Here is a 16,552-nt window from a genome sequence, read left to right on the forward strand (position 1 = left end):
ACTCTCCACGATCAAGTGGACGAGATGAGTATGATTTCTTTTAACCCCAGATTAACCCCCTGAGCACCGATCGCCATTGAACACGGCATCTGAGAGGTTAAATGACGGGGGGTGGCATGACCACTGTTCCTCGTCATTGCTCCATACAATGAAAAGCGATCCGTGATGAAGTATTTAATAACGAATTTAATATCTTAACAGAGTTCAGCGAAGCTGCCAAATCGAATTTTTGAAAGCTTCGCTCAACTCTAGTTATCAGTGCTGCAAATCAGTATATTTGATGCAGATATAAAATAAACACATTATATAAGGTATGCGTTTTGCTTTGTGCCAATTATAAATTAACCATGTCTGTGATTTCTCCTTCATCTCTAAACACCTGGAACTTCTGGCTCTGCAAACTCTCTTCTTGACCCCTCATAATGTGGCTTTCACGCTCTACACTCAACAGAAACTGCCCAGCAAAAAGGAATGGCAACTACTCTCTACTCATTCTTTTGGATCTCTCTGCAACATTTGACACTGTAGACCACAAACCTCCCCTTAGTGTGTTCCACTTTATTGACCTCAAGGACACTGCTCTCTCTTGGTTTTGCTTCTATCTCTCTGGCCACTCTTTCAGTGTATAGTTTGCTGGCTCTACTTCTCCTTTTCCTCTTGGGTTCATTCCTAGGTCTTCTCCTCTTTTCTCTCAACAGAGCTCCTATCCGACAGAACATCAGAAGATTTGGTTTTCTATACCATTTCTATGCTGATAACACCAAAATATATATATTTCATCCCATGACAACACTCCAGAAGTACAAAACACCAGTGATTGTATGGCAGTGGTCTCTGAATCATGCCCTCTCTCTACCTGACACAGAATTTCTCAAAAACTGAACTTGTCTTTCTCCCATCTACTTACCTACCTAAACCTGATATTTCAGTTTCAATCTTTGATACTATCATAACTCCTGGGCAGCACGCCCGCTGTCTTGCAGTTATGTTTAACAGAGATTTTTCCTTTGCTTCCCATATTCAATAACTTGCACACTCATGTCATCTGCAGCTCAAGAACTTCTCCAGAATCTGCCCTTTTCTTCCGGTGGAAACGGCCTAAACTCATTACTAATATTCCCCTCATTAAGCTCTCCCCTCTTCACTCTGTCCTATATGCCATAAACAGGCTCAAGTTTTTGTCCAACTACTATATTGATGCCTCTAGCCTGTGCCAGGTACATCACTGGCTGCCCATCCACCACAGAATGCAATTTATATTTCTCACCCTCATTAACAAAGCTCTCCACAGTGCTACACCTCCCTACGTATCCTCTCTCATTTTGGTCTACCACCCAAATCGTGCTGTCCGTTTTGCCAGTGATCTAACTTTCTCCATAATTCGAACATTTCACACCCGTTTTCTCGAGCTGAGCCAGCTCTCAAGAATGCACTGCCATGGACAATCAGGTTAACTTCTAACTTCCATAGCTTTAAATGTGCTCATATGTTTCACATTTTTCACAACCGAACACCATCATTCAACACCGTTTCCAACTCTCAATGCAATAGATCATGCTGCACCATCTATTTAATAAAAAGACAACTGGACCACTTTAGAAAACAATACATTTTTCCTTTCAAGTCACCCTCATTTCCTTATAGATTGTACGCTCTTGAGAGCAGGACCCTCACTCCTAGTCTTTCAATTGTGTATTAGCCTGTACAAAATATGGTGGTGCTATATAAATAAAGTTGATTATTTATTATATTTTCAGACCAGAAAACACTTTCTAATTATAGAACATTTTATTAAATGTTATGTACCAAAAATACACTGAAGGCAGACAACACACATCTAGGATGTGGGACTTCTACATGTCATTATAAGACATACCACATGCAATAAATAAAAAATCCAATGTTATCAGGAACACAAACAACTGGCTACAACTATAGGAAAGCGCAAGGGTCCGTCATTGACGGAAGGTATGTGTCACCGAGATTCCTGGCCTCGGTGAGGTAAGAGCCAGCTCTTACTGGGAGCAGCCAAAGTGCAGGGTAGGTGGCTGCTCCCCACGTTCCAGGCTGGGTTTTGGTTTGGGATATAAAAACCCAGCCAGCAGTTTCAGCTGAGTGGATTATTCTCCACTTCACAGTGAAGTTGTGGAGACGCTGTGGTTTTGGGATCTGCATGAGGTGTGCCGTGCTAAAGTGCTGAGAGCCGCATTGCTGGAAAACAGGCCCCCTAAAGCCTGCAGTAGATGGCTGATGAAAAACGGCAAACTAGGTAAACGTTTGTGTTCTGTGGACTTTCCATGGTGTGAACATACACCAATACTGCAAACTGTTATTTTGTTTTGCCTTTTGTGTGAATAAACACTGAACTATTTAAGTTAAAGACTTTGTGATTGCCTCTATACTGCGTCCGCTAAGGTGCCTACCAGAGCAAATCCCCACACAACCCATATGTACACTTACTGCAGACTGCTTGCAATTCATTCATAACTTCTAGTTAAAATAATAAAGGAATGGCACAACATAGAGCCATAAGAATAGATGCTTCAGAATTGTTATTACATGGGGAATGCATATAACTATTAAAACAGGCGTGTCAGGAGTGGTGAAAGGTCCTTTTTAAAAAGACATAGAAATGCCTATATTTATACTTAGTATCATCCTGGACCAATATACATGCGCAAAAATACCTGCGTTGTAATGCAGTATACCAGGTGACCTCCAATGGTAGATGAATCAGCAAATACGGTACAATACAAAATGCTCTCAGTGGCTTCCCGAGGGGTCCCAGGAGACCCAGCCAGGCAGTCATTTTCCCTTCAGCAGTTGAGACCATAGTTGGCTGAGGGGGAAGGCCTCTTCAACCTGGAATATCTCAGTCTGTATAGCAGCTAGAGATATGGGAACTTGTTTCAAAAGTGATAATCTAAGCTTTAAAACAAAGTTGGGATTACAGGGCTATCCACCATGCAGCCAGAGATTGAACCTTTAGAAACTGGGTCTGGAGTGAAATATGCAAGTAATATATGCAGACCTTATTTCCAACCTGATCTCTAAAGGTTCTATTTCTGACTGTGTGGTGAACACCACTGCAATCCTGTTCTTTAAAACAAAATTTGGCTTATATCTCTAGGTGCTATACAGCCTGAAATAGGGCAGATTGAAGCAATCCCCTTTCAGCCAACTATGGACTCAGCCAGTGATAGACTGCAGGTAGAGGAAAGAGATAAATCCTCCTCTCCCTGTGTAACTGCTGTACATGGCCATAGAGTAATATGGTCTTCTGTGTACAGTATATTATGCCCCCCTTCCCCCATCAATCATAAAGCATATTTGCTCTCTGAATTTTACATGTTTTTTTTTTCAGAAAAGGAGTGAAAAGATAAATGCTTGTCAGTGTAATCACCCTTTCTACGCATGATTATTATTGTACAAAAGCAGTAAAATGTAAAAAATAAACGCATTTGGTGTTGCTGTACTCATAAAATCATACCAACTCAGAGAACAACACACTTTGTATGCCATGTGGTGAAGGGGTAATTCAAAAGTTCGCTATGAGGCCCAGCCTTTTCTAGTTATGCCCTTATTATAACACTGATCTGTTTTTCAATAGAGGATGTTTACAGGGGATGTGTGCAGTATCTGCATTGTACGTGGATAACAACATAATATTATATTGGTTTCAGGACTGGAAAGTCTTAACAGTTCCCGCACATTCTGACGATTCTTCATATTCATGAATTCCGGGTTGTCTATTCTCCCCATTGCTGAGTGACAGTTTTTTACAACTGTACGGCATACATATTAGGACATCGTCATACATCATCCACAACTCCATCCTCCGTCGGGCAAAACTCCCTCCTACCTCAGACTTTAGACAAAACTTCGTCCTCCCTTATCCAAAACTCCATCAGACCTCAGACATCAGCCAAAACTCCGTCCTCCCTCAGACATCAGCCAAAACTCTGTCAGACATCATCCAAAACTCCGTCCTCCCTCATCCAAAACTCCGTCCTCCCTCATCCAAAACTCCGTCCTCCCTCATCCAAAACTCCGTCCTCCCTCATCCAAAACTCCGTCCTCCCTCATCCAAAACTCCGTCCTCCCTCATCCAAAACTCCGTCCTCCCTCATCCAAAACTCCGTCAGACATCAGACAAAACTCTGTCAGACATCAGACAAAACTCCGTCCTCCCTCAGACATCAGCCAAAACTCCGTCCTCCCTCATCCAAAACTCCGTCCCCCCTCATCCAAAACTCCGTCAGACATCATCCAAAACTCCGTCCTCCCTCATTTAAAACTCCGTCCTCCCTCATCCAAAACTCCGTCAGACATCAGACAAAACTCCGTCAGACATCAGACAAAACTCCGTCAGACATCAGCCAAAACTCCGTCCTCCCTCAGACATCAGCCAAAACTCCGTCCTCCCTCATCCAAAACTCCGTCCTCCCTCATCCAAAACTCCGTCCTCCCTCATCCAAAACTCCGTCCTCCCTCATCCAAAACTCCGTCCTCCCTCATCCAAAACTCCGTCCTCCCTCATCCAAAACTCCGTCAGACATCAGACAAAACTCCGTCAGACATCAGACAAAACTCCGTCAGACATCAGACAAAACTCCGTCAGACATCAGACAAAACTCCGTCCTCCCTCAGACATCAGACAAAACTCCGTCCTCCCTCAGACATCAGCCAAAACTCCGTCCTCCCTCAGACATCAGCCAAAACTCTGTCCTCCCTAACTCAAAATATGCCCTACTACACACACTCTTCACCTGACGGAGCTGCTAGCTGCTGGAGAGGCAAAGCACCTGTGATGATGTCATGACCATGTGATGAGTCACGTGTGTGGGAGGGGTCAGATGTGCACAGCAGCTGGTAGAGTGTACAGAACTGTAGCCATCAAATAGAGCTCTGTACTAGAGATGTGTGTGTAACCTGCATGTAGCAGTGCTGTGTACTGTGTAGCAGAGCTGTATGCGTAACCTGCATGTAGCAGAGCCTTGTACTGTGTAGCAGAGCTGTATGTGTAACCTGCATGTAGCAGTGTTGTGTACTGTGTAGCAGAGCTGTATGTGTAAACTGCATGTAGCAGAGCTGTTTACTGTGTAGCAGAGCTGTATGTGTAACCTGCATGTAGCAGAGCTGTATGTGTACCCTGCATGTAGCAGAGCTGTGTACTGTGTAGCAGAGCTGTATGTGTAACCTGCATGTAGCAGAGCTGTATGTGTAACCTGCATGTAGAAGAGCTGTGTACTGTGTAGCAGAGCTGTATGTGTAACCTGCATGTAGCGGAGCTGTATGTGTAACCTGCATGTAGAAGAGCTGTGTACTGTGTAGCAGACTGTATGTGTAACCTGCATGTAGCAGTGCTGTGTACTGTGTAGCAGAGCTGTATGTGTAACCTGCATGTAGCAGAGATGTGTACTGTGTAGCAGATCTGTATGTGTAAACTGCATATAGCAGTGCTGTGTACTGTGTAGCAGCTCTGTATGTGTACCATGCATGTAGCAGAGCTGTGTACTGTGTAGCAGAGCTGTATGTGTAACCTGCATGTAGCAGAGCTGTATGTGTAACCTGCATGTAGCAGAGCTGTGTACTGTGTAGCAGAGCTGTATGTGTAACATGCATGTAGCAGAGCTGTATGTGTAACCTGCATGTAGCAGAGCTGTGTACTGTGTAGCAGAGCTGTATGTGTAACCTGCATGTAGCAGTGCTGTGTACTGTGTAGCAGAGCTGTATGTGTAACCTGCATGTAGCAGAGCTGTGTACTGTGTAGCAGAGCTGTATGTGTAACCTGCATATAGCAGGGCTGTGTACTGTGTAGCAGAGCTGTATGTGTAACCTGCATGTAGCAGTGCTGTGTACTGTGTAGCAGAGCTGTATGTGTAACCTGCATGTAGCAGAGCTGTATGTGTAACCTGGATGTAGCAGTGCTGTGTACTGTGTAGCAGAGCTGTAAGTGTAACCTGCATGTAACAGAGCTGTGTACTGTGTAGCAGAGCTGTATGTGTAACCTGCATGTAGCAGAGCTGTGTACTGTGTATATAGAGCAGTGTGTCTAACCGCATGTAGCAGAGCTGTGTACTGTGTTACAGAGATGTGTGTGTAACCTGGGAACTATAAAAAAGTGTAAAAAAAACCCATAAAAATTCAGATCACCCCCCTTTTCCCAAAATGAAAATAAAAGAACTAAAAAAATACACATCATGGGTGTGTAAAAACACCCATTGTATAAAAATATATTCCCCATACGGCAAACAGAAAAAAAAAAGAGTCCAAATGTCCGATTCGCCGTTTTTGGTCATTTCTTTTGCTACAAAAATTAAATAAAAAGTGATCAAAAAGTCTTAAACATCCCAGAATGGTATCAGTGAAAAGTTCAGATTGCCTCGCAAAAAATGAGCCCCCAGCCAGCTCCGTACACATAATTACTAAAAAGTTATAGGGCTCAAAATATGGCGACAAAAAAATAAATCTGATTCTTTTTATTTTTTTATCACTATTAAAACGCAAGAAAAACTATACATATAAGGTATCGCCGGATTCGATCTGACCTGTAGACTAAAAGTAACCTGTCAGATTTATCGCACATCGAATGTCGTAAATAAAAATCCTGTAAAACTGTGGTGGAATTGCTTCTTTTTTTTTCAAAGGGAAGAATGGGCATTTTTACCATCTGAGAAAATAAAGAGTCTCATCCACAACTACCACAAAAGACTTCAAGCTGTCATTGATGTTAAAGGGGGCAATACATGGTATTAAGAACTGGGGTGTGTAAACTTCTGATCAGGGTCATTTGGGGAGTTTGTGTTGTGATTAGGATTTATAAAGAGTAAACACAGTTGTTTGACATAAATGGCTTCAGCCGACCACTAACCATGAGCGAGAGAGAAAAGTGTCCGTGTTATCATTCATATTCTTTGAACAATGGTTAAAGAGGTATTCTCATCTTAATGATCACTGTTAAATCTGTTAATGATTAGACATTGATAATTTTTCTAAATACATTTTATTACCCAATTCCCACCCTTTTTTAGAAAATAAGTCACCTCTTACCTGATGTTGTCTTTGGTCTCCCCTGGTTACGGCCACCTTTCTTGTCGAATCCTGCCGGGCCGCGCTTGCGCAGAAGACTGAAGATTCTCTCCCGGCCGGGCCGCGCAATGTCCTGAACGCGCATGCCGCCGCGCATGCGCCATGATGACTTCTTCCTGGCCAGTATAGTACAGAGCCGCGAACGCCGACTCTGTACTATACAGGCCAGGAATAAGTCACCATGGCACATGCGCGGCGGCGTGCGCGTTCAGGACATTGAGCGGCCCGGCCGGGAGAAAATCTTCAGTCTTCTGCGCAAGCGCGGCCCGGCCGGAAGAAGAATCCAGGAAGTGAACGTCGCGCTCAAGGAAGGTAAGTATGAAAAGGGAAGATGAGAATACCCCTTTAAGAAATCATAAATTCTGCAAGGGTATGTAAACTTATCAGCACAACTGTAAGTAGCTGTGTGATATAAATCTGTGGAATATGGGAAGCATAAGAGGATGTGCACCATAAATCCCATCTTTGTAAGGCCTCTTGCACATGGCCGCTGTGTGCCTGTGGTTGTATTGTGGACCACATACGGCGGTTCCGCAATACACAGGGAACCAGCCGTGTGCATCCCGCATCCGTGATGTCGACCCATTCACTTGAACGGAACGGAAACACCTATCGGATCCCCACAGAAGCACTACAGAGTGCTTCCGTGGTGTTTCTGGCCGTGCCTCCGCACAGCAAAAAAGTAGAACAAGTTCACGGACCCATTCAAGTTGAATGGGTCTGGATCTGAACCGGCCGCTGCACGCACGTTGCCCGTGCATTGGGGACTGCAAATTGCTGTCCCCAATGCACGGAATGGACCAACAACGTTTATGTGCAAGAGGCCTAACACTTGTGATCTAGTTTTGTGTGAAGCGGCATATATGCATTCATGTTGCAAGTATTTATTAATTAGGGCTACCAATTCTGAGTAACTCGGAGTGACAGGACATTTTCAGAATCTGATTTATTTATTTTTGTCGCCATATTTTGACCCCTATAACTTTTTTGTAATTATGTGTACGGAGCTGGGTGGGGGCTCATTTTTTGCAGGGCAATCTGAACTTTTCACTGATACCATTCTGGGGTGTTTAAGACTTTTTAAATTTTTGTAGCAAATGAAGCGGCCCAAAACGGCGAATCGGATATTTGGATTCTTTTTTTTTCTGTTTTGCTGTTTGCCGTATGGGGAATATATTTTTATACAATGGGTGTTTTTACACATTGCGACGCCCATGATGTGTATTTTTTTTGTTCTTTTATTTTCATTTTGGGAAAAGGGGGGTGATCAGAATTTTAATGTTTTTTTTTTTACACTTTTTTATAGTTCCCAGGTTACACACACACACATCTCTGTAACACAGTACACAGCTCTGCTACATGCAGGTTACACACACATCTTTGTAACACAGTACACATCTCTGCTACACAGTACACAGCACTGCTACCTGCAGGTTACACATACAGCTCTGCTACACAGTACACAGCTCTGCTACATCCAGGTTACACATACAGCTCTGCTACACAGTACACAGCACTGCTACATGCAGGTTACACATACAGCTCTGCTACACAGTACACAGCTCTGCTACATGCAGGTTACACACACAGCTCTGCTACACAGTACACAGCTCTGCTACATGCAGGTTACACATACAGCTCTGCTACACAGTACACAGCACTGCTACATGCAGGTTACACATACAGCTCTGCTACATGCAGTTTACACATACAGCTCTGCTACACAGTACACAGCACTGCTACATGCAGGTTACACATACAGCTCTGCTACATGCAGGTTACACATACAGTTCTGCTACACAGTACACAGCTCTGCTACATGCAGGTTACACATACAGCTCTGCTACACAGTACACAGCTCTGCTACATGCAGGTTACACATACAGCTCTGCTACACAGTACACAGCTCTGCTACATGCAGGGTACACATACAGATCTGCTACACAGTACACAGCACTGCAACATGCCGGTTACACATACAGCTCTGCTACACAGTACACAGCTCTGCTACATGCAGGTTATACATACAGCTCTGCTACACAGTACACAGCACTGCTACATGCAGGTTACACATACAGCTCTGCTACACAGTACACAGCTCTGCTACATGCAGGTTACACACACAGCTCTGCTACATGCAGGTTATACATACAGCTCTGCTACACAGTACACAGCACTGCTACATGCAGGTTACACATACAGCTCTGCTACACAGTACACAGCTCTGCTACATGCAGGTTACACATACAGCTCTGCTACACAGTACACAGTTCTGCTACATGCTGGTTACACATACAGCTCTGCTACACAGTACACAGCACTGCTACATGCAGGTTACACATACAGCTCTGCTACACACAGGTTACACATACAGCTCTGCTACATGCAGGTTACACATACAGCTCTGCTACACAGTACACAGCTCTGCTACACAGTACACAGCACTGCTACATGCAGGTTACACACACATCTCTGGTACAGAGCTACAGTTCTGTACACTCTACCAGCTGCTGTGTACATCTGACCCCTCGTCACATGGTCATGACATCATCACAGGTCCTTTGCCTCTCCAGCAGCTAGCAGCTCTGTCAGGTGAAGAGTGTGTGTAGTAGGGCATATTTTGAGTTAGGGAGGACGGAGTTTTGGCTGATGTCTGAGGGAGGACGGAGTTTTGGCTGATGTCTGAGGGAGGACGGAGTTTTGACTGATGTCTGAGGGAGGACGGAGTTTTGGCTGATGTCTGAGGGAGGACGGAGTTTTGGCTGATATCTGATGGAGTTTTGGATGCGGGAGGACGGAGTTTTGGCTGCTGTCTGAGGTCTGATGGAGTTTTGGCTGATGTCTGAGGGAGGACGGAGTTTTGGATGATGGAGGACAGAGTTTTGGATGAGGGAGGACGGAGTTTTGTCTAAAGTCTGAGGTAGATGGGAGTTTTGCCTGACGGGGGATGGAGTTGTGGATGATGTCTGACGATGTCCTAATATGTATGCCGTACAACTGAATCAGCAGTAAGTAGGCAGGGAAAGCCAGGAGCTTTGATCAAAACAGCTGGATGATTTAAAGAGCGTGTCCCCCTATTTTGCTAAGGGGATCTGTCGCTAGTTTATGCTGCCCTTAGTGAGAACACCATAAAACTGGTGACAGATTTCCTTAAATAATCAGCCACCTCCCTATCCTGTTGGTTTCACAGTTGTATCCAACTGGCAAATTGAAATTTTATGATTCATCCTAACGACTCAATTTTCCACCACCGACAACTCTAATAATTAAAAAAAATTGACTGCCATTATGACGGTGAATCTTGTCATTCATAAATCACTCGGTGAATGAGTTTCAGGTTTAATGCAGAATGAGGATAAGCTGCTGTTCAGAATCAGCATTAAGAGGAGAACACAAGTTACCATAGTGTAAACTGAGGTTTCCCATTGCCACATTATAGTACAGTATATAAATATCCTGACATCAAGAGTTATTCTTGTATTCAAGATACTGCACATAATCTTCTCTATTTATGTCTAGCGATGGGCCTACCAGCTGGCCTTGTACTTGTGTAAGGACTTAAGTCTATAATAATCCATTTTCTTATGTGTTATATCCAGGTGTGTAACAGTGGAGAGCAGCCTAGGAAACAGCAACGCTCTGACCTTAATGGACCAATTGATAACAACAATGTTTCTGAGGTATGCTGTTATTGCATCTTATAAAACGGAATATGACGATTTTAAGAATAGGATTTCCAAGGCCCTTTAATACAGACACACAGAACATCTTAGATTTCCATATGTTCTTGCCAACAAGTATAAAGAGTTACAGTATAAGCTGCTGACTTTTGAATCAAAAAGTATAGTATATTTATTGTTAGTATAGTATATATACTGATTGTTACAGTAAATTTATAGTTAATCTTTTTACCTCTTGATCTTCCTTTAGATGAAACTAGCTGGATTGAGCTAGTGTGTTTGTAAAATTGCATTGTCCCTTACGGCTACTCAAACCAAAATTAAATCTCCAGTTTTATTGCCTCTTCTTCCCTTGATGAATTCTTCATCTAAAGACACCTCTGTTCCCTTCTCAATTTTAACATTTATAGATTTTCTGTATTTAGTAGTTGGGACATCTGGTCCTTCATTAAATGAATGAAAATTGCCAATATTAGGTTGCTTAATGGTCCCTCTTTTGTTTCTAATAGTGGTTCTTGTGCTGTTCTTCACATCACTCCCAGAAGAACATGATGCATTTATTAGGGTACTTTCACACTAGCGTTAAAGTTTTCCGGTATTGAGTTCCGTCCTAAGGGCTCAATACCGTAAAAAAAAATGCATTTGTTTTATCCCAATGCATTCTGAACGGAAAGCAATACATTCAGTATGCATCAGGATGTCTTCAGTTCAGTCACTTTTACAATATTTGAGCGGAGAAAATACCGCAGCATGCTGCGGTATTTTCTCCGCCCAAAATTTCGGAACACTCGCCTGATTGCCGGATCCGGCATTAATTTCCATTGAAATGTATTAATGCCGGAAAACCGGATCCGGCTTCCCAGTCTGAGCATGCGTAGACCTTCAAAAATGTGAAAAATATAAATACCGGATCCTTTTTTCCGGATGACACAGGAGAGACGGATCCGGTATTTCAATGCATTTGTCAGACAGAGCCGCATCCGGATCCGTAAACAAATCGTATCTGTTTGCACACGGATTTCCGGATCCAGCAGGCAATTCCTCTAACAGTAGTGTGAAAGTACCCTTAACTGATCACCTCTGTAACAGATTAGTTAAAAGGGCTAAAAGGGCAATTTTTTTTTCCATTCTTCTAATCCGTCAGAAAAACTGAAAAATAATCCTGTAACATATGCTGTATTTTAACCCTATAATGACCAGCAATGTTCCATTTTTTGTTTTTTACTCCCATCCCTCTCAAAGCCATAACTTTTGATTACTTTTTCATTCACATAGCCCTATGAGGGCTCTTGTTTTTTTGCGGGACAAGATGCACTTTCTGATGGCAGGGAAATGTGGTGGGAAGCGGGGAAAAAAATCCAAATGGGGTGGAATAAAAAATAAAAAAACACAATCTGACCACAGTTTTATGGGGTTTCTTTTTTACACCATTTCCTATGCGGTAAAACTGACCTGTTACTCTTATTCTCCAGATTAGTACAATTACAGTAATACCACATATGTATAGTTTTTCTAGAGTTTTAATACTGGGGAAAAAATAAAAAATTTGAAAAAAATATTTTTTCTTTTCATCGCCATCAGGCTTGAGCGAATCGAGTTTCAGATCATAGATGCGAAGTTGAATAGTTAAAAAACTTTGTTTGTAATGCTGTTTCGGTACAACATTAAAATGTATTGGTTCCGTGTAGCAAAACTTCATCTTGGCCGAAGTTGCGCGAGACTTCAGTGAATGACTTTTGTATTCCGATCTAAATTTTACTTCGGATTCTTATTTTAAAATGTTTTTAAAATATTGCAGATAGGAATACCGGAGTCATTCACCAAAGTCTCATGCAACTTCAACCAAGATATAGTTTTGCTACACGGAGCCCATACATTTTAATGCTGTACCGAAAGAGCATGGACCGAAGTTCGATTCGCTCAAGCCTAATCGCTATATTTTGACCCGTCTAAGTTTTTGTAGTTATGTGTATGGAGTTGTGTGAGGGACCATTTTTTTGCGTGGCGATCTGTACTTTATAATGATACCATTTTGGGGTGTGTACAACATTTTGATAGCTTTTTATTTCATTTTTTGTGGGAGGTGAAGTGGCCAAAAAACTGCAAATTGGCCATGTTGACTTTTTTTTTCTGTTTCGCCTTTTACCGTATATAAAAATTATTTTTATACTGTAAAAGTATGGACGTTTTCATATGCGGCGATGCCCATTTTGTGTATTGTTTTTATTATTAACATATTTTTATTTACATTTTCAGGGAAGGGGGGTGATTAGAATTTTTTGACTTTTTAATTGTTTTCTTTTTAAAAACATTTTATGACACTTTTTTTATAGCTACCATAGGAAACTATAACAATCAATCATCAGATTGCTTGTCTCATTCCCTCCAATTCATTAGCATTAAAGTCAATAAGAATTTTACTATGTTTCTATGGAGCCCTGCCACAGGCTGGGGCTCCATAGAAAGTATTATGCAGCAGCTTCTTGTCACACAGGGGGAAAGGGGCTGCCGCATACATGCTCCTACTCCCCTGATTTCCGCCAGGGGGAGCCGGAGCACACCCAGAAGCACGCGCTTCTGAAGGGTTAAAAGTCTGCAACTGGCATTACCACTGGTCGCGGACATAAGTGCAGCTATGGCACCTGCTACACGCACCAGCATCTTCATTTTTAAATGCCCAGCTGCCAACATAAATTTACGCTGGGCCATCGGGAAAAGGTTACACATCCGTTATGCTCAGTTATGCACATTGTGCATCTAGTAACATAGTACATAACATAGTAACATAGTACATAAGGCCGAGAAAAGACATTTGTCCATCCAGTTCGGCCTGTCATCCTGCAAGTTGATCCAGAGGAAGGCAAAAAAAAACTTTGAGGTAGAAGCCAATTTTCCCCACTTTAGGTGAATAGAGAATTCCTTCCCGACTCCAATCAGGCAATCAGAATAACTCCCTGGATCAATGACCCCTCTCTAGTAGCTATAGCCTGTAATATTATTACACTCCAGAAATACATCCAGGCCCCTCTTGAATTCCTTTATTGTACTCACCATCACCACCTCCTCAGGCAGAGAGTTCCAAAGTCTCACTGCTCTTACCGTAAAGAATCCTTTTCTATGTTTGTGTACAAACCTTCTTTCCTCCAGACGCAGAGGATGTCCCCTCGTCACAGTCCTGGGGATAAATAGATGATGGGATAGATCTCTGTACTGACCCCTGATATATTTATACATAGTAATTAGATCTCCCCTCAGTCGTCTTTTTTCTAAAGTGAATAACCCTAATTTTGATAATCTTTCAGGGTACTGTAGTTGCCCCATTCCAGTTATTACTTTAGTTGCCCTCCTCTGGACCCTCTCCAGCTCTGCTATGTCTGCCTTGTTCACAGGAGCCCAGAACTGTACACAGTACTCCATGTGTGGTCTGACTAGCGATTTATAAAGTTGTAGGAATATGTTCTCATCACGGGCATCTATGCCCCTTTTGATGCAACCCATTATCTTATTGGCCTTGGCAGCAGCTGCCTGACACTGGTTTTTGCAGCTTAGTTTGCTGTTCACAAAAATTCCTAGGTTCTTTTCCATGTCAGTGTTCCCCACTGTTTTACCATTTAGTATGTACGGGTGACTTGCATTAATCCTTCCCATGTGCATAACTTTACATTTGTCAGTGTTAAACCTCATCTGCCACTTCCCTGCCAAAGCCTCCAATCTATCCAGATCCATCTGCAGCCGTATAAGTTCCTCTTTCGTGTTAATTACTTTACACAGTTTAGAGTCATCTTAAAAAAATTATATTTTACTGTCCAAGCCTTCTACAAGATCATTAATAAATATATTAAAGAGAATAGGGCCCAATACTGGCCCCTGTGGTACCCCACATAACTATTATTATTCATATTATAACTCTTGGCTATTCTGCTTGAAGTTAAGTAAGCTCTATGATACAACTTCAATGATGTTTTTACGACTGACGCTTGCTTGTTACCTCTGCTACATTTTTCACTAATTTCATTCCATTTTTCTCTTGTCCAACTGTAAATTCCCATTTCAGCATGTTGTCTAATTTACTGTCTGTAAGTCATTAATATCCAAATAGAGCCCTGCAATCATACCTTTTCTCGTCGGGTCTAAAACATATAACTTTTCCAGTCATGTTTCCCCAGCTTTCCCTCTTTCAAAAATCCTTTTCACAAAGCCAAAAGTATGTACTAACCTAATAAATTCACCCAATGGAACATCCCATTTAGATAAATAGTTTTCTAAACTTCCTAGTTTTCCCTCTCAAAAGCATTTTGCTCTTGCAATACCTTTCTCTATCCACCAGCTAAAATTCTCTTCCTTTTAACCTCGGATCAAACAGATGATTCCCAAAAAAATCCCATTACAATGGATCTTACTGTTTTAAATTTCATCCTCTTATTTATCTACTCCCATAGTTTTAAAGAAAATTCCACCACAGAAGCCCTTCTAAAATACTTCACTTGGGTTTCTCCCATGCCAAAAGAATCGCCTCCCGCTTTAATAGATACATTAATTCCTCTTCCAATTACACCTAAATTGGGCTGCCTCCTACCCTACTAGTTCTCATTAACTGTACTACTTGGGCTGCTTTATAATAATTTATCAATTTTGGAACCAACCAACCCCCCTTCCTATTACTAATCATTATTTTACCTGAAATTCTTGATGATTTTCACATTAGTGGTTAGTTGCACTATTTGTCTGCAATGTTCAATACTTCATTCATTTCAGCCCCTCCCTAATATTCAGTTTCCTATCTGCTTCTAGTTTCAGACTTTCCTCATGTTGACATATACCTCCAAGTGATACCATTCATGCTGGTGTCTTCCCCACACAAACTGTTTTCCTCCCTATGTAAAGCCTGTTTGACCTTTCCTCCTGGGATTTTATCTGACACTTTCCACAATCTCATCTGCCATATACAACTTCCTCCCCCTCCATGCTGCTACAGTATCTTTAACTCTGAGAAAAGGGAGAGAAGAGAGAGTCATCAGAAACAAGAGCAGTGCTCTAATGGATGATGTAAGATTCATTAGCACTAGTAGCTTGGTGAAGGATTTACATATACTCTGCAAAAGAAAAATGGTGTGATATTTTTAATGAATAGGATTTAGGAAGTTGTTTAGTTTTGCTTTTAGCAAGATATACACTGATGAGCATGCTTTGCACTTTTGACTTTCAGGCTCCATATCTCACCATCCACTACAGTTTCAAACGTTAGTCTACCATCATTTTATAGACAGTCCTCTTCTCTATCTCATGCATAAATTGGACTTGCAACTATTTAGCATATAATAAGTTATGCAGATCATTGTCATGTAACTGCCTTGTTACTGTTTTGCCCCTAAAATTCTAAATTTAAATTTTTATTATTTTGTTTGTATTTTGTAAATCCACCTTTGGGTTTCAACACTGCCTGAATTCTTGTGGGCGCGCTTTCTATCAGATTCAAGCATAACTTAACCAAAATCTGTTCCCAGATCTCTTCTGCACTTTCCCAATGTTGGTGCATACTGTTCGACTTACTGTTCTTCAACTCTACCCACAAGTGTTATATTGGGTTGAGGTCTGGGGACTATCTCATTGAACCATTTCTTCGCCGATCTCAACGTATGCTTCGGGTCACTGTCCTGCTAGAACACTATGTTGTCCTGTCCATACCCATAATACTTAAGTGTACTAAGTAACTTGTTATGCAGGATACTCACATATAGCTCAGCGTTGAAACCACCATCAAGTCTGGTCAAGTATCCAAT

General features: G+C 41.9%; 1 protein-coding gene across 2 annotated transcripts in view; it reads left to right on the forward strand.

The window, feature by feature from the left end:
- The window catches only part of APBA2 (amyloid beta precursor protein binding family A member 2), a 496,602-nt gene that overhangs the window by 230,235 nt on the left and 249,815 nt on the right, over window positions 1–16,552 (forward strand). Inside the window, exon 3 of one of the 2 annotated variants that reach the window (XM_040413847.1) lies at window positions 10,692–10,772. The exons of the other annotated variant lie outside the window; for it this stretch is intronic. Coding sequence (XP_040269781.1) covers window positions 10,692–10,772 — 81 coding nt within the window. The remainder of the gene's footprint in view (window positions 1–10,691; window positions 10,773–16,552) is intronic. 2 annotated transcript variants of the gene reach the window in all.

Source organism: Bufo bufo, chromosome 1 (assembly GCF_905171765.1).
Source record: "Bufo bufo chromosome 1, aBufBuf1.1, whole genome shotgun sequence".
Classification (NCBI taxonomy): Eukaryota; Metazoa; Chordata; class Amphibia; order Anura; family Bufonidae; genus Bufo; species Bufo bufo.